This window comes from Salvia splendens, chromosome 19 (genome assembly GCF_004379255.2).
Source record: "Salvia splendens isolate huo1 chromosome 19, SspV2, whole genome shotgun sequence".
NCBI lineage: Eukaryota > Viridiplantae > Streptophyta > Magnoliopsida > Lamiales > Lamiaceae > Salvia > Salvia splendens.
The window spans coordinates 4,572,054-4,590,882 of NC_056050.1; the positions used below are offsets into that span (position 1 = coordinate 4,572,054).

At 38.3% G+C, this 18,829-nt stretch overlaps 3 protein-coding genes across 3 annotated transcripts; 2 read left to right on the forward strand and 1 right to left on the reverse strand.

The window, feature by feature from the left end:
- The first annotated feature begins 2,239 nt into the window (after positions 1 to 2,239).
- LOC121778889 (F-box protein CPR1-like) lies at positions 2,240 to 3,340 on the forward strand. Its single transcript, XM_042176280.1, has one exon. It carries the CDS (start codon positions 2,240 to 2,242, stop codon positions 3,338 to 3,340), a length of 1,101 nt encoding a protein of 366 aa, XP_042032214.1.
- A 5,453-nt stretch (positions 3,341 to 8,793) lies between these two features.
- On the reverse strand, positions 8,794 to 9,700 carry LOC121778890 (secreted RxLR effector protein 161-like). Its single transcript, XM_042176281.1, has 2 exons — positions 9,231 to 9,700; positions 8,794 to 8,986 (listed from the first exon to the last, which is right to left on the reverse strand). The coding sequence occupies exons 1-2, from the start codon at positions 9,698 to 9,700 to the stop codon at positions 8,794 to 8,796; spliced, it is 663 nt and encodes a 220-aa protein (XP_042032215.1).
- Positions 9,701 to 15,698: 5,998 nt separating this feature from the next.
- Positions 15,699 to 16,802, forward strand: LOC121778891 (F-box protein CPR1-like). Its single transcript, XM_042176283.1, has one exon. The coding sequence runs from the start codon at positions 15,699 to 15,701 to the stop codon at positions 16,800 to 16,802; it is 1,104 nt and encodes a 367-aa protein (XP_042032217.1).
- The last annotated feature ends 2,027 nt before the right edge of the window (positions 16,803 to 18,829 follow it).

Sequence of the window (18,829 nt, forward strand, 5' to 3'; positions counted from 1 at the left end):
TCATGCATAGATCTAGGGGTTGAATTCATACATTTACGGGGTCTAACACATCGTTTTGAGCCAGGTGTGTAGAAGTATTCGCCAGGTCTAGGAAGGAGGAAGGGAAATTACAAGGACCATGCAAATTTGGCGATAAAGTGAGCATTTTGGTGAAAAATGACTAGACGGAGGAGATCGTCAAGCTGAAGGGCAGAATGGAGATTTCTGCGAAGGCTTCTAGAAGATCCAATCCGCATAAGGAGGAGGACATGCAATGCTCAGGGACTTTTTTGGCACTCGAGCCTTTGGTTCTCAGCTCATTTTCACTTCTACACACTTTGGGGAATTTCTGGGTTTCGAAGGGGTTTACTTCTGGGTTCTCGGTAGTTCTCTTATATTTGATTTGTGGTGTAACACCGTCCTCGCAGAGGGCGAAGATACAATTTAATTGTCTTCGTAATATTTAGTGTTTTTGAATTCTATCGAGCTTCGCTCTTCGAAGCTCGGCACTGTTTGTCTGACTATTTCCGCAATCTATGACAGTTTTATTTTCCGTTATGCTGATGATGTTAATGTCTGATTTCGTGGATGTGTGTTTCTGAGGTTCATGTTTATTTACTTGTTTTGGATGATTTTCGCATTTGCTTGTTGAATCGGAGCAGAGTAGTGGTTGGATCGGGGTTGATCGGAACATGTTGGTTGAATCGGGACTTTTAGAGTGAAGTTTGACTGAGTTTGAGTTCGGATTGCTTGGATCCGGAGTGGATTGAGCACCCAACATGGAGATCTGAAACAGAGTTGGTTTAGTGTTCGTGTTTTAATTTCCTTCCGTCTAGTTTACGTCGATCTGCTTTATTTCCGTCTGATTGTGAGTTTCCGGCGTCCCAACTTTTATGTTCTGTTTGAATCGCAATGTTTACGTTGTTTTCTTCATATCCGAATTTGAATCTGGTGCAGAGGTGCACGCAGTTGTTAGTAGGTTGTAATCTGTTAAGTGCAGTTCTTTTATCCGTACTCGCTGTTTATGGAAATGGTCCCCGCTGCATGTTTACTTCTGTTTAGCTAGTTTAGGTAGTTATTTACTTGGTTGAGGAAGTCAGTTTGGAAAGTTGAAGTTAAGTTGTTGATGCATGCTTAAGTGAAGTTTAAGTTTCCTAGGTCTAGTACACAGTTTGTTTCCTTAGTCTAGCAGTATTTAACCTCAACCCAATTTGCGTGACAGCAACCGCTTTCTAATCCAAAGTCTTTAGATGCTTTCCTACGTGTCCATCTTCGTGGGATCGACCTCTGCTTCTCTATACTAGTCTATAGTATAACGGGTTGAGGGATCTTTGAACGCGAGAGTTGTGTGTCCAACAACTGAGTCTTCTATATTCCCTTGAGTTCCTAGACCGAGTGATCTAGTGGATTCATTGGACTTAGTAGCTCGACCTAGAACATCAGAACGCGCACACACTTCACATCGCTGCACTTCAGTGGGTCGATACGAGATATCGTATCGAAAACGTTGTATCGTATATCGTATCGAAAATATCAATATGAAAGAATTTCATATCGTTATCGTATCGAAAGTTTCGATATATCGAACTTTCGATATGGATAATATCAATATCGTTATCGTATCGATATATCGAAATATCGATATCGTATCGAATACCTGTATATCGAAAATTATAATTTCAAAACTTAAAATTCACACAAAAATTAATAAAACTTCAACACAATAAAATTAATAGTGTTCTTATCTCCATAATCAAAATACAACACAACCAAGTACAATTAAATGGATTTATATATATTTATAATTTTAAATTTTAATATGTATTGAATTTCCATATGTTTCGATATATACGATATATATCGTATATTCGATATAAAACGATATATCGAAAATATCGATATATATCGTATATTCGATATAAAACGATATATCGCGATATAAGGAAATTCATATTGTTATCGTATCGAAAACTTACGATACGGTATCGTATCGTATCGAAAATTACGATATATCGAAAATTCGATAATTTTTCGATATTATTCAATACGATACGAGCGATATATCATTTTTTCGATATTTTTCCCCGGCCCTAGCTAGGTTAGGGCTTTGGTTAGCCTATAGCTAAGCTGTGGTCTACCGTGGATGCTTTAAATGAACAAACTAAAAAGTAACCTTCCAGTTTCCAGTTTAGCCCCAATTCCCAGCTCGGCCTCTTCTTCATCTTCTTCAGTGTGATTGAGTCCAAATCTGAGTCCATTAATGGAGCGCGATTTCTTCGGAGATCTACCGTCAGAAATCATCACCAACATCCTCTCACGTCTGCCCATCCGAAGCCTCGTAATCAGCAAGTCCGTTTGCAAACCATGGCTCAATCTAATCGATTCCGACGATTTCCACAAATCCGAAATCAAAACCCCTCCCGCCCTTGTCCTCTTGGCAGAGAAGACGATGGATTCAACTTGGTGCGCGATTTTCGAAATTGAAGACGAAGACGAGAAGAGCCATGATTTTCTCGACATTCCGCTCATGAATTTGAAAATCCTTCACGGAAACAGAGCATCAATGGGAGGTATCACTGCTAATGGATTGCTTCTTCTCTACCCAGTATCACCTACAGGTATGCCTGTTTACATATGCAATTTGATAACCCGTGAATATACGGAGCTCTGCTCCCCTGCGGACTACATCCCGAGTCATTCGTTGATGTTTGGATTCGGTGTGAGCAAAATAAGTGGGCAATATAAGGTCGTCTGCATCAATGAAGGCACCGACTCTCATTATGTATACACCCTCGGAAAAGGTACATGGAGGCGAGTTGAAGCCGACGCTGCTTCTGGTTTCGTATTTCATGATCCAAGCATTGAATGTAATGGAAACCTCCATTGGAGAGTATCTGATTTGTGTGGTGACATGCGGATTTGTGGTTTTGATGTTGAAACAGAATGTTTTAGAATCTTCTCCATTCCTCCCATGGGAGATGGATATCGAGATTGGTATTTGTGTGTTTTAAGGGACTGCCTCTGTTATTGTTATCCACACGAAAATGAAATTGTCATCTGGATGATGAAGGAATACCAAGTCGAGGATTCTTGGAAGATAGAGTACAAGTTGAGCACTACTTTTACTTCTGATTTTGATTTGGATCATCTGTATGTTCATCTGATTAAACATTTTAAAGATGGTGATATTTTGATGATGCTGGACGAATATGATCTCATCTACTACTCCAACAAGACAAGAACTTTTCAACAAGTCGGTATGTTTAGGGATGGATCTGCTGGTCTCCTTAGCGCCATGATTTTCACTCCTAGCCTTTTCTCACTCAAGAATTTCGGATTCGAGAATGTGATCTCGTTTTAGTTCATAAAATTTGTCTAAATTTGTGTGTTCGGGTTCGAAGGTTTGTTTTCTGTGTAGTGTTCGAAATCTAAGGTTTGTTTGTCATGTAATGTTCGGGTTCTATGGTTTCTTTGTCGTGTAGTGTTCGTGTTTGGTCTTATCGTGTCGATCCCGACATACACACTATATGTTAGGCCTAGCTAGCATATATATTTTGGATGTTGTCTATAATATTGCTCTAGTTCATGATGTAAGTCTACATTTGTGTTTTGTCGTTATCCAGTCGTATTCGTGTAGAAGGTTTCTTTATCGTGTGGTCTATGTGTTCGGGTATACTAGGCACGCATGGAATGTCAAGCCCAGCATGTGTATATATTGTGGGTTGTTGCTATAATCTCATTCTAGTTGTTGCCTATGATCCCATTCTAGTTGTTGCATATAATCCCATTCTAGTTCATTATATTAATCTACATTTTGCTATGGAGTCGAAGCAACACATATCAAATCACATTATTATTGCGTTTGTTTGTGTTTGTGTTGAAGGATTTCTTATCGTGTCGTGTTTGGGTTCTACTTATTTTTTGTTGTGTTGTTATCCTGTCGGTCTAGTACATATATTGTGGACGTACGTAAGCATATAATTAGAAACATAACTTTGCTACAACGAGTTCAAGTTGTGGCATTTCACACGTACCTAGTTGTTTAAAAAACCAGACTATCATGTTGTTTGGTCCTAAATTCTTGTTCACAAAAATATTGACTGCACTGCCTCTTCTAATTTGTCTCTATGTCCGAGGATGATATTGTGAAACCTACGATGTGATGAGCAAAGATAATGATTTTGGTGGCACATTTGATGAGATTGTGAAACCTATTGATGTGTTCAAAGATTGTGTGGGGCACGAATTGATGGTTCTGAAGATATCGATATTGGCAGTATTTAATTTCTAACAATTAATAGTAGTGATATACGAAACAGTAACACAAACACCAACATGATCTTCACTACATTCCGCTCAATGATTTCGATATCCCTCGCGCATGCTCAGAATCAACGGAAGGTATCGCTGCTAATGGATTGCTTCTTCTGGACTATGAACGGATTTTATTCTAAAATTCCTCTTTACATATACAATCTGATCACTCGTCAATATATCGAGCTCTGCTACCCTGACAACCAAACCTTGTTTCAAGAGTTAAAATTTATATTTGGTGTGAGCAAAGTAAGTGAACAATATACGGTGGTTGGTATCCATCTGGCAATTGGATCCTCCTTTCACCATGTATACACCCTCCGAACATGAACATGGAGGCGCCTTCCAGTTGGTGCAGCTTTTGGTTTCACATTCTTTTCCAATGGATGTATTATATTTAATGGCAACCTCCATTGGACAACTTTTAATTCATTTCAGAACATATGGATTCGTGGTTTTAACCTTGAACCACAAGGTTATATCATAGTATCTTTTAACATTGAAACAAAATGTTTTAGCACATTATCTGGTCCTCCTGTGCATGTGGTAGTTGGTGAGGGTGGTGTGTCTGTATTGAGGGACTGTCTATGTTATTCTTACATGACTTGTTAGAAAGCATTTGTCATCTGGATGATGAAGGAATACCAAGTCGGGGAGTCTTGGACTATAGAGTACAAGATAAGTACTACTGGTTTTGATTTTTATTTTGATCGTATTCTTGATTCAATTAAAATTTTCAATGATGACAACATGTTGATGTTGTCGGATGAAAATCGGTTCATGGCAAGATTGCATAGGCTCATGTACTACTCCAACAAGACAAGAACTATACAGCAAGTCAGTATGTTTAAGTATGCAGTTGCGGGTTACTTTACTGCCTTGATTTTCACAACTAACTTTTTCTCACTCATGAATTTTGGATATGAGAATGTGATCTCGTTTTAGTTCTTAAAATTTAGTCTACATTTGTGTGTTTGTGTTGATACATGTTTTTGTCTAAGGTTTCATTGTCGTGTAGTTTTTGGGTTCTAAGGTACCATTGACATCTAGTGTTTGGTTTTTCACTTATTCTGTCGTTCCAATGTCCATACACTAGTGTATGTAGTTTGGGATGTTGTCTATAAATTATAATCTCATTGTAGTTCATAAGCCTAATATAAATGAACATGAAGAGATGAAGAAATGAAGAAATGAAGAGAGAAAAATGATGGAACTGATGAAGGTTCTAAATTGATAATTTCTTCATAAAGGCTATGAAAAGATGATTTCAGATACCTATTTCTTCATAAAGGCTATGAAAAGATGATTTCAGATACTTGCATCCCTGTAAGGTTGAATTTTGAATAGGGTGCCTAAATTCAAAAGAAATTTAGAATATTCAAGAACTATTTCTCCAGTATCGAAAATATAATACTTTATTGTTTTTGAATTTCTTTTGCCTATGTTAGATGGTACATAGAAGATTGAATTTGCTTGCAACATATAATATCACGAATCCATTTGGCTATTGATGAGGCTCGTTTCATGCATGTGTTCTATGGTAAAACTACATCAAATCCTGTAAATTAACAACCAATTTTGAGCCAAGAGTATGTGAAAACCGTCATATTCAGAAGAAGGAGCAAATCAGTTGGACGGACGAACGGATCATGAAAAGAAGGCAAAAATTGCGGCATTAAGTTGATCAAGTCAAGAATTAGATGGAACCAGCAGGAGTTCCGCATGGGAGATAGAGCTAAAGACCCCACCACAAACTGTGAAGGGCAGGAACGACATTTCAGAGATGATAGTACCCTAGGGATCAGAGCCCTACTACTCTCTATATAAAGGAAGCCCAACACAAGAAAAAAAAGGAGGTTCCCAAGTTTTCGGTGGGGGGTCTCGCAAGCGCTTAGTTAGAACATCTTTAGGATTTCAGCTCTCTTCTAGGGTTGAAATCAGAGCTCTTTTTACCTCATGTTTCTTGATTCCAGTTACACACACTTGGTTCCATTTTAGTTTAGTTCAGTTGGTGTTTGGTGCTGGTTTTTACGTTTTCAAGTGTTGGTTCTGTATTCCGCTTCCATGAGAAGTGATGAAACAATTACCTGCTTTCGTTGTTTATTTTCAGTTTACTTTTGATGTAGTTAACTCTTGACGCTTTTTGTTTTAGTAAATCCAGAGTTATGTTTTCGTTTTCAAGTTGACGTGTTCTGTTTTTATGCATGATGTTTCTGATCTGTTTTCGGTTCTTCTTTTATGTCGCATGTCTTAGCTCAAAAATGCCTCGTTCTTTTTTTATTGGCTCAGATCTGATGTTTTGAGTTTGAGAGTTTTCAGGATGTTTAGATCTAGCAGCTTATGTTTCGTTTCTGCATGATTATGGGTTAGTTTTCTTGTTTACGTAGTCGTAGCTTAGATTTTAGGACTAGATTTAATTTTATGTGTTGTTATGAAGTTTCATCTTCCTTAACTTTTGAGATATGTTATTTACTCTGTTTTCCATGTTGATTTCGTGAAGAAGATGAAGTTGTTTAAAAGTTTTTACTTTATCGTACGCTATGCAGGGGACTGATAGTCCCCCGTTTATTCTGTTTGTCCATTTATCGAAAACTCAGTTAAGTTGGTCAAGTAGATTTAGTCAAGCTTTTATGAGTTAGTCAGTTTAGTTAGTTTAAGTTTCTCAAGTCCAGTATTTTAACTTAACCCACACCCTAGAAAGCATGGCCGCAGCCATCCCCAAGTCTTGTCAAGCAAACAAATATTAAACGCATCATCTCTGTCGGTCGATCCTTACTTCCCTATACTAGTTAAATATTATTGTGGGTTAAGGTTTTGAAAGCACGCCCTTCTGACTCTTTCCTTCATTGAGCTAGGATTAAGTCAAGTTGATCAGTTCGACTCCTCAATGGATCAATTCGCAGGCATCTGCCGTGGAGACGTCCATTGATCAGTTTAACGATTCAACCTGAGCAAGACGCAACGACAAACGAAAATGATGAAGTGAAGACCAGGAGGTCGCGAACATGCGTAACAACATTACCCGTATCTTTCAGCTATAAATGCAATACTCAATTCTAACCATTTTCATATAGTAAAAGGTGATTGCATCTATTTAGATATAAATTTGAAAAATAAATTTTGACTACTTTTTTCAAATTCAAACAAATGCTTGATGTAAAAATACCCGAGTCAAGGACTTGAACCATCAAAGTTTTCGAAAATGGCGATATTCTGATGCTTACGTATGGAACTTCAGAGGACGACATTGCCTCTGCAATGATTTATACTCCTAGCCTTTTCTCACTCAAGAATTTTAGGGTTGAGAATGTGACCTCTTTCTACTTCATAATGTTTGTCTACATCATGTGTTTTGTCGCTGTATGGTTGTGTCTGTGTCAAAGGTTTGTTTATCGTGCAGTGCATTGTGTCGACCCAACCGTCCTAAAGCATGTATTAGGGATGAATCATGATTTAATTTGATGAATTCTTCAGTTATTATGTACTCAATGGGTTAAATCTCTGTAAACCATTGTAGATGATTTGGTTCAAGTTTCAATCCTCCATATATTTGGTTGGGGTTTTGATATTTGAGCGACTTTCTTACCCATGGGAATATGAATTTGTCATTGTAGGGATCAGACTAGGGTCGGATTCACTAATTACCAAGACCTCTTTGTTCTTCACTAGGAGAGCTCAGTTAAACTCTAACCACGCGACTGATTTATACAATTCAAGGTTTACAAACTTGAATACAGAATTACAATCTAGCTATTACAACAAGATTAAGATCCTCTTAATCTCTTGCGATTCCTCTGCCTGCACACTTAATAAACGAGTTAGTAACACAAAAGATAGATCCTCTCGGATCTTAAACAGTTACACAAGTAAATCAAGACTAAGCAGAAAACATCGAATAGAACAAGATTTCGGCTCAGCCACCCACCGATAGAACAAGTCTATTCTCCAGAAAAACCGATCCAAGGGAGCACTACTGAATCTATCAGTGATCCTCACACTCCAGATTCTAGCACCAACAGACTTCTCAACACCAGATCTAAAACCTCCGAGAACAAACTCACACATAATCACTCACACACAAAACCCTAGTTTTCACCAACACACCAGCAACCGAATTGGTTGCCTTCTCTAGCACTGTAGCAAGATCAACTACACATTTAACCGTGAGAGATCACAAAGAAACCGCTGGAGAATCGTCGGAGAAGAAAGCAGAGAGAGAGAGAGAAAGCTTCTGAGAGAGAGTGAATGAATGAATAATGTGAGAATAGAAAGGGACACCCTCTCACATAACTAGCACACACCTCAATCTAACGGCTGAGAGCCTTGATCCGGGTGGGAGTACACGTGGCTGCCTCTGGAGCCAAGCCCAAATTAACATCACTTGGGCTAAAGAAATAGACAGCCCAAATGAAAGTCCATCACCAAATATTCAACATTCTCCACCTTGGACTTCATTCTGGGAAACCAATCTTGAACTATAAGCTAAGGTGTAAGAAATCATCACAGCCTACAAGGTAGCCCCTCAGCCCCAAAGAACAAAAGCTCACTGGCATTTTGGGAACCACCAGGTTGCCTCCAGAGACCAGAGGGTGAAACCCATTTGTCTAGGAGGGCTTTCTGCCTCAAGCCACCTACCAGCCTTACCACTGCAGGTAAGATGACTGAGGTCTTTTCCCTGGGACATGCACCTATCCTAGATCAAAGTGTAGAACTTAATGCAGTAAAAGTTTTTCAACAGGCAAGGTTTTTGTACCTATATCAGCAGGGTTTTTATCTGTATGCACTTTTTGAAGAAACACTTCACCTTTTTCTATAATGTCCCTAACGTAATGAAACCTTACATCAATGTGTTTAGTTCTATCATGGAAAACAGGGTTTTTACATAATTGAATAGTAGACTGAGAATCAGAAAACACAGTGGAGATAACTTCACAAACTTAAGTTCAGAGAAAACTTCCTTTAACCAAACTGCCTCTGTCATTGCTTCTGTGATAGCAATGTACTCTGACTCAGTAGTGGACAAGGCCACTATATGCTGCAATTGAGACTTCCAACTAATACAAGATTTGCAAACAGTAAACACATATGAGGTTGTTGACTTCCTCTTATCCCTATCATTTGCATAGTTAGAATCCACAAAACCAGTTAGGGTAACACCTTCATCACACTTAGAATCACACAGACCATACTTAGAAGTATGTTTCAAATATCTCAGAAGCCATTTCAAAGCTTTCCAATGCACAGGTCCAGGCCTACTACTCACCATCAAATACATCACAGAACCAATTGCAATTGCATAAGGAACTTTCTTCATAGCATCAATATCAGATTTAGTTTGAGGGCACTGCTCTTTATTCAACACAAAATGGGCAGCCAAAGGCACTGAAGCAGGTTTTGCATCAAACATGTTAAATTTCTTAAGAATTTTGCTCACATAGGTTCTTGATGCAGCACAAGGGTAGAATTCTTTCTATCTCTGAAAATATTTATCCTTAAGATTTTCTGAGCATCACCTACGTCTTTCATGTCAAAATTCTCACTTAATGCAGACTGCACAGACTTTATGGTTTTCAAACATGGACCCATGATAAGCATGTCATCAACATACCGCAACAGGAACACAGGTACATGAGACTCAAGGTTCTTAACATACAAGCGTGCATCAAAAGTGCTTCTTACAAAGCCCAACTTATGCATACAACTATTAAACTTGATATTCCACTGCCTAGGAGACTGTTTCAAACCATACAAAGTCTTTTTCAGCAAGCACACATGATTGGGAAACTTAGGATCAACAAAACCTTCAGGCTGTTTCATATAGATAGGTTTTAACATCCATCTGTTTTAACTCCCAATTGAAATGAGCACACAAAGCAATCATCAATCTCACAGTAGTGAATTTAACAACAGGAGCAAATATTTTAGTGTAATCTACCCCCTCTTGTTGAGCAAAGCCTTTTGCAACTAACCTGGCCTTGTACCTAAGGCCCTCCACCTCATTTTTCAGTTTGTATAACCACCTGCAATCAACCACAGATGCACCAGGAGACAAAGGCACAAATGTCCAGGTAAGATTTATTTTAAGAGAATGCATCTCCTCCAACATGGCTTTATGCCACTGATTCCAGAACTTAGATTTTGTGGCTTGCTTATAGCACTGGGGTTCATCCCCATCAGATTCAAACACATTGAAAGCCAAATTTATACGAGCAATCAAGCCAACATATCTAGAAGGTTTTTGCACATTCTGCCTTCTAGTTCTATCCCTAGATAGCACATAGTCACTCAAGTCAGTATTGGCAATAGCATTTTGGACACCAGAAGGGCTATGTAAAATGTTCTGGACAGGAGAGTTATTCCTTAAAGGGCTAGCATCCACATCATTATTATCCACATTTTGGGGCACATTATCATTCAGATTTCCCTCATTGGGTGTTTCATCAGGTGTGAAGACTGGATAAGTATTCCAGAAAGGCTGCTCCACCTCACTTGGAGTATCATCTAGATTCTCCACTTCAGTGAGTGGTATCGTGGACTCCTCCTCCATAAGAGGTTCATTGTCCACAGATTGTGGATTTGGGTCAGTTGTCAACTTCAAGCAGGGAAACTCAGATTCATTAAAGACCACATCCCTGCTAATTATGACCCTGAACCCAAGTTCATCCCTTAGCCAGACTCTATAACCCTTAACACCCTCAGGATATCCAAGGAAAACACCTTTCCTAGACCTAGGCTCAAGTTTGTCATAGCTAGATTGTAATTCTGTATTCAAGTTTGTCAGTCTTAGTATGCACAAAAGAAGTACAACCAAATACCCTTAGGTGAGAAAGAGATATATATTTTCCAGTAAACACATGCTCAGGACATTGTCCCTTGAGAGGGACAGAAAGAGACCTATTAACCAGATAAGCAGCAGTTAACAAAGCTTCACCCCATAATTTCTTTGATAAACCAGATTTAGCAAGCATGCATCTCACTTTTTCAAGCAAAGTCCTATTCATCCTTTCAGCCACCCCATTTTGTTGGGGTGTGTAAGGAACAATTTTATGTCTTTTAATACCATACCCAGCACACAATTCATCAATCTGTTTGTTACAGAATTCAAGACCATTATCAGTTCTGATAGCTTTAATCTTTTCACCAGTCTGAGTTTCTATCAAAATTTTCCAGTTTTTCAATTTCTCAAAGACATCATACTTATGCTTCATGAGAAAGCACCAAACTTTCCTAGAAAAATCGTCAATGATAGATAGGAAGTACACAGAACCACAATGAGAAGACACTGAGGCAGGGCCCCAAACATCCATGTGTAAATACTCAAGAACACACTTGCTCACATTTACAGGCACTGGAGAAGGAAAATAAACCCTGTGCTGTTTACCCAGCACACAGGTGTCACAAAAGGGTAAACTACCTTGCACATCAGAATCAGACAAAATAGCATGCTTTTTCAGAATATTCAGGCCTTTTTCACTCATGTGTCCTAGCCTATCATGCCACAACATAGTTTTATCACTTTTGACCACATTAGCATAGGCACTTGCACATGAAAGAGGCTCTGCAGTACAGACATATAAACCACATTTCTTTTTTGCCTTAAATAGACACATAGATCCTTTGCAAATTTTCATGCATCCCTCCCCCCATTTTCCCCCTATGCCAGCAGCTTCTAAAGCAGTGCAAGACATCAAATTGTAGCAAAGATCAGGAACATATCTCATATTTTTCAAGCAGAGCACAAAACCATTATCAAACTTTAAACATACTGTGCCAATTCCATGAATTTCACATTTTTTATCATCAGCCATTGACAAATAAGTATTAGAAACAGGTTTCAACTCAGAGAACACCTCCTTAAAAGGACTAACATGATATGTACATCCAGAATCACAAAGCCAATCATTTGAAGTGAAGGGACACACAAGAGAAGCATTAATATACATCAGATCATGCACCATGAAAACACATTCATTATCAGCATCATATTTGGCCACATTGACAAGACTTTCAAGCTGTGTGTCATTATTGGGGGTTTTCTTCTTTTTAGGCTTAGTGCACTCCTTTTTATAGTGCCCTACTTCCCCACAATTAAAACACTTTCTGAAGGATTTAGGATCCCTTCTATTGGACCTAGATCTGTTCTTTTTCTTAGAATTTGAGTTGGTACCTGATCCATTATTAGAGTTTTTAACCCCTCTAGTTTGAGATATATCTCTGACATTCAGAGCCCTATTAAAAGCACTCTTATCAGTAGCCCTTTCCCTTAATTCAAGTTCTTTAGATTTTAAGGAGTTTACAATTAAGTCCAGAGGGGCAGAATCCCTACCATACTTAATGGCAGCTTTAACATCACTATAGGAGTCAGGTATGGCTTTCATTAGAGCTATACTTGTGTATTCATCTATTGTTTTATCACCAGATCTTTATTATCTTGCACAAGCTTCTGAAATCTATAAATGTTATTATCTATGTCCTTAGTTAAATCAAGCTTAAATTTGAACAATTTCTCAAGCAGGTACATCCTAGAAGACATAGAGATTTCTGTAAACAGAGAATCAAGATTTTTCCACATTTCAGAAGCAGATTCAATATGATCAACTTTCCTAATCACATAATCAGACAGATTTAACACAATAGTGGATCTAGCCAACTCATTCTTCTCATCAATTTGATCTTGAGCAGTATCATCAGGTAAGGAGCCATCCACAACCTTAAACACTTTTTGTTGAATCAAAACACATTTCATTTTCTGTTTCCAGATCACAAAATCATTTTTACCATTGAAAGGGATCAGACCAACAGGCTGGGCCATTTTTGAAACAATTTTTGCAAGAACACAGGTAGCAAGACAGAAACACAGAGCCTTACAAACCTTAAAGCACACAGACATAGGCAGAAGACACCAAGAACACTTCAAGAAACCAACACACATGAGTTCAGACCTCAAATCCTTGACTGTCACGAGCAACACTTTCCAAGGCTATCCCAGCTCGCAATCACTCACTACTGGAGGACGCAGGGGGTCACTTGGGCAGTATACTATGCTTGGTGGTCAAGTAATAAGAGATCAAGAAAACACAGAGAAACAAGATCCAGCGGAAGCAAACTCACAGAGATAACACAGAATAGCCCTATGCCTTTGCCAGGGGCTATCTACCAGCAACAAATATCCCAAGCCTATGGATGGCACTACAACAGAAAAGAAAAAACCAGAAGGTTACAGCCAATTTACCAGAGTGAATCCCCTCTCGAAGGAGGATTCCACTTGCCCACCTCCTTAAGAGACTTGGCGTGCCGACCTAGTCCTCCCATGGCTCTGATACCACTATAGGGATCAGACTAGGGTCAGATTCAATAATTACCAAGACCTCTTTGTTCTTCACTAGGAGAGCTCAGTCAAACTCTAACCACGCGACGACAGATTTATACAATTCAAGGTTTACAAACTTGAATACAAAATTACAATCTAGCTATAACAACAAGATTAAGATCCTCTTAATCTCTTGCGATTCCTCTGCCTGCACACTTAATAAACGAGTTAGTAACACAAAAGATAGATCCTCTCGGATCTTAAACAATTACACAAGTAAATCAAGACTAAGCAGAAAACATCGAATAGAACAAGATTTCGGCTCAGCCACCCGCCGATAGAACAAGTCTATTCTCCAGAAAAACCGATCCAAGGGAGCACTACTGAATCTATCAGTGATTGACCTTACACTCCAGATTCTAGCACCAACAGACTCCTCAACACCAAATCTTAAACCTCCGAGAACAAACTCACACAGAATCACTCACACACAAAACCCTAGTTTTCACTAACACACCAGCAACCGAAGTGGTTGCCTTCTCTAGCACTCTAGCAAGATCAACTACACATTTAACCGTGAGAGATCACAAAGAAACCGCCGGAGAATCGTTGGAGAAGAAAGCAGAGAGAGAGAGAGAAAGCTTCTGAGAGAGAGTGAATGAATGAATAATGTGAGAATAGAAAGGGACGCCCTCTCACATAACTAGCACACACCTCAATCCAACGGCTGAGAGCCTTGATCCGGGTGGGAGTACACGTGGCTGCATCTGGAGTGTTAGGGTTTAGTTTTGGGCCAAGCCCAAATTAACATCACCTGGGCTAAAGAAATAGACAGCCCAAATGAAAGTCCATCACCAAATATTCAACAGTCATCATAACCAATTTGGTTATGAAGGAATACCAAGTCAAGGAATCTTGGACAATGAATAGAATGTAAGTTGAGTGCTATGTCTTTAATTTTGATTTAAATTGTCATATGAATTCAAATTTAAAAATACAAAAAATTAAAAATATATTAATAAAAAGTGAAGAGAAGAAGCCCTAATTCTTATTCACACAACACAGCAGCTACTTCTTCCATCTCTACCATTGTATGTAATGGCAACCTCTATTGGACAGTAAATGATTCCGCTCGAACCTTTTGGATTTGTGCCTTTGATCTCGAAACAGAATGTTCTGCTCCAGCATTAGATCGACTTGCTCTGGATGTGAGTTGAGTGTTTGGAGGGACTGCCTATGTTTGTTTTACAGATCGGACGATAAAGTTGTCATCTGGCTGATGAAAGAATACCAAATCGAGGAATCTTAGACCATAAAGTACCAGATTAGTATTGATTTTGGTTATGGTTTTGGTGTTAATATGATGCGTGTTTATCCAATCAAAATTTTCAAAAATGGCGATGTTTTTCGTGTATTTGGAAGAGACGTGCTTCATCTACTATTCCAACAAGACGAGAACTATTCGACTAGTAGTTTGCTTACAGATGCAACTTCAGAGGATGACATGGCCTCTTTCATGATTTACACCCCTAGCCTTTTCTCACTCAAGAATTTTGGAATCGAGAATGTGATCTCGTTGTAGTTGATGATGTTCGTCTAAATATGTGTGTTGTTGTTATATGGTCACGTCTGTGTCGAAGGTTTCTTTATTGTGAAGTGTATTGTGTCGACCTGGCAAGCCTAGCTAGTATATGTATCTAATTCATTACCCACTGTTAAGAGCAATGTAGATTTTCAGTTAAAATGTCTAATTCTGAATTGTGCCTCCATTTGTGTGATTCTTTGAATTCTTTAGTTTATAACTTTATTCAAGTGAGAAGGGCAGTTGTGTGTTGTGAGCTTTTGGTACATCCCTCGCAGCGGCAATGATGTTCAAAAGGATCATGTCCATCGAATTTATCATGTACATTTCGTGAAAAAAGTTGCCTTTTAGTTGACACATACATTAACTATTCTCCACATAAATAAATTTCAGGTACTCATTTAACAAATATTTCGAGAAATATTTATGTAAAACTAAAGCTTAAGAAAAGCCCCAAATTGCAGCTCTGCCCTTTTCTTACTCTTCACTGTGTCGTGATTGATGAGTCCATTAATGGAGCGTGATTTCTTCGGAAATCTACCATCAGAACTCACCACCAACATCCTCTCACGCCTCTCCATCCGACCCCTTTCAATCAGCAAGTCTGTTTGCAAACCATGGCTCAATTTAATCGATTCCGACGATTTCCGCAAATCCGAAATCAAAACCCCACCCGCCCTAGCTCTCCTGACGCCTAATAAAGACTCAAAGCGGTGCACGATTTTCGAAATTGAAGACGGAGACGATGTGGATACGGAGAAGAGCCATGATCTTCACTACATTCCGCTCATGGATTTGGAGATCCTTCACGGAAATAGAGAATATGTGGAAGGTATCACTGCTAGTGGATTGCTTCTTCTGTACTCACCATCAACAAAGGGTATTTCTGTTTACATATGTAATCCGATAACTCGTGAATATACGGAGCTCTGTTGCCCCGAGGACTACAGCCCGGATCATGTGTTCAGTTTTGGATTTGGTGTGAGCAAAATAAGTGGGCAATATAAGGTGCTCGGTATCAATACGCTCCGTGGCTCCGACTCTGAACATCGCGTGTGCACCCTCGGAACAGGAATATGGAGGCGTGTTGAAGCCGGTGTTGCTTCTGGTTTCAGATTTTATGGTCTAAACGTTGTATGTAATGGCAACCTCCACTGGATAGTAAGTGATTGGAGCTATAACATATCGATTTGTGGTTTTGATGTTGAAACGGAATGTTTTAGAATCTTCTCTGTTCCTCCCGGGGGAAATAATTTGTCTGTTTTGAGGGACTGCCTCTGTTGTTCTTACACATGCGACAATGAAGTTGTCATCTGGATGATGAAGGAATACCAAGCCGAGGATTCTTGGACCATAGAGTACAAGTTGAGTACTATTGTTTCTGATTTTGATTGGGATTTGAGGTGTGTTGATCCAATTATACATTTCAAAGATGGTGACTTTTTGATGTTGCTGGATGAAGATCGTCTCATCTACTACTCCAACAAGACAAGAACTTTTCAACAAGTCGCTATGTTTAAGGATGCAGCTGCGAAAGATTACGTTAGTGCCCTGATTTTCACTCCTAGCCTTTTCTCGCTCAAGAATTTTGGATTTGAGAATGTGATCTCGTTTTAGTTCGTAGTATTAGTCTACATTTGTGTGTTCAGAATCTAAGGTTTGTTTGTCATGTAGTGTTCGGGTTCTAAGATTTCTTTGTCGTGTAGTGTTCGTGTTTGGTCTTATCGTGTCGACCCTACATACGGATGTTGTCTATTTATTGTGGATGGTTCTAAAGATGTCTATTATGACGATATTAGATTCAATGCTTCACATTTCGTGATTCAATTATTATGTAGATAATATCAAGAAACCATTTTACTATCAAGAATAGGAACATTGAGGCACCTTCAAGCCGGTCCTGCTTCTGGTTACAGATTATGTTTAGATGGATTCATTGTATGTGATGGCAATCTCTATTGGATGACGGTATATGATTCGATTCGGATATGTGGTTTTGATCTTGAAACGGAATGTTATAGCATCTTTTCTACTCTTCCTGTGGGAATTTCAGTTGAGGAGTTTTAAAGTTTTAAAGGGTTGCTAATAATATTTGCATCTATACAGCATATTCATAACTAAGAGGATTAAAAACCCAGACTTTTAATGATGGGGCTCAAACAACTACTCTCTCCGTCCATAAAACATAGTCTCATTTATAGACGACACGAGTTTTAATGAGAAAGTGATAAAGTAAGAGAGAGAATGTATAGAAATGTGGGTAAAGTATGAGAGGAAAATTTTCCATTTTTATGAATGAAACTATGTTTTGTTACATTCCAAAATGACAAAATGAGACTTTTTTCGTGAACGGAGGGCATAGCATTGCCATTGATATTAATTTTTCTAATATTATACAGTATTATTAATTTACATGTCTATAGAATTGTTTTTATTCTTAAATTATAAATATCATTCTTTATGAATACAAATTTAAATCGTTTATGCAAAATTACTAGAGAGAAAATCAATAATACTCTTAATGAATATGATAAAAATCAACCAGAGTTACTAATTTAATAAATTTAAAAATAAAGCCACAAATGAACTAAACATACCATTAAAATCAGTTTTACTAATTTTATTATATATTTATACAGTTGCAGAGTTAAATAATTATCTACTAATATTAAAAAATCTGAAGAAACATATATGAATCCAAAATATAAGCATCACTTAGGAAAAGTGTATTTCTTATCTTGTTTTACATATATTTTCTTATCCCATCTTTCTTGTTAAACGGATCCCAATATTAAAATATCAGAAGAAACATATACGAATCCAAAATATAAGCATGAGTTGCTCATTTCCACGTCATTTGACCTAGCTACTAATATTGTTAATGTCGCATGTTCGAATTTTCAACCATAGGATAATCATATCTTTAAATCGAAAATCCTGAATCCACCATTGTTACTAGTTCGTTAATCTACATATGTTTGAGTCGAAAGTTATCTTATTTTGTAGTGTTTGTTTTTTGGCATTATCATGATTTGTTGTAAGCTGTGACCATCTTATACGATATTCCTTAATTTAATGGATTTCTATATTATACTTACGGATTTGCTCAAATTTAGAGATTTTTTCCCCTTAATTTAAGGAACTTGGTTTTTTATAATTTTCAACCTTATTTAGTTATCTATATAGCAATGACACACGTAAATGCATTGTCTTTAGTTTTTTTCAAATGCTATATTGGCAGAGAGTGGCCTACGTGAGGTGAGGCTATTGTGATGTATATCTGCAAATGGATTGCTTCTGCTCCACTCAGAAAATGGCGATCCCGAAAAACCTTTTTTACGTAGTCAATCCGATGACTCGTGAATATATCGAGCTCTCCCGCCCTAAGAAATACATCTCGGTTAATTATATTTTGACTTACAGATTCGGTGTGAGCGAAATAAGTGGGCAATATAAGGTGTTTGTGTTAGTCGCGGCGGTGGAATCAACTGTTTCTACATGTACACCCTCGGGACACGAAAATGGAGGCTCGTTAAAGGCGGGGCCAGGGCTGGTTCTAGTCTCAGATTCTATTCGTACGGACACACTGTATGCAACGGCAACCTCCATTGGACGGTGTCCAATTTGCGTCAGCCTTTACGGAT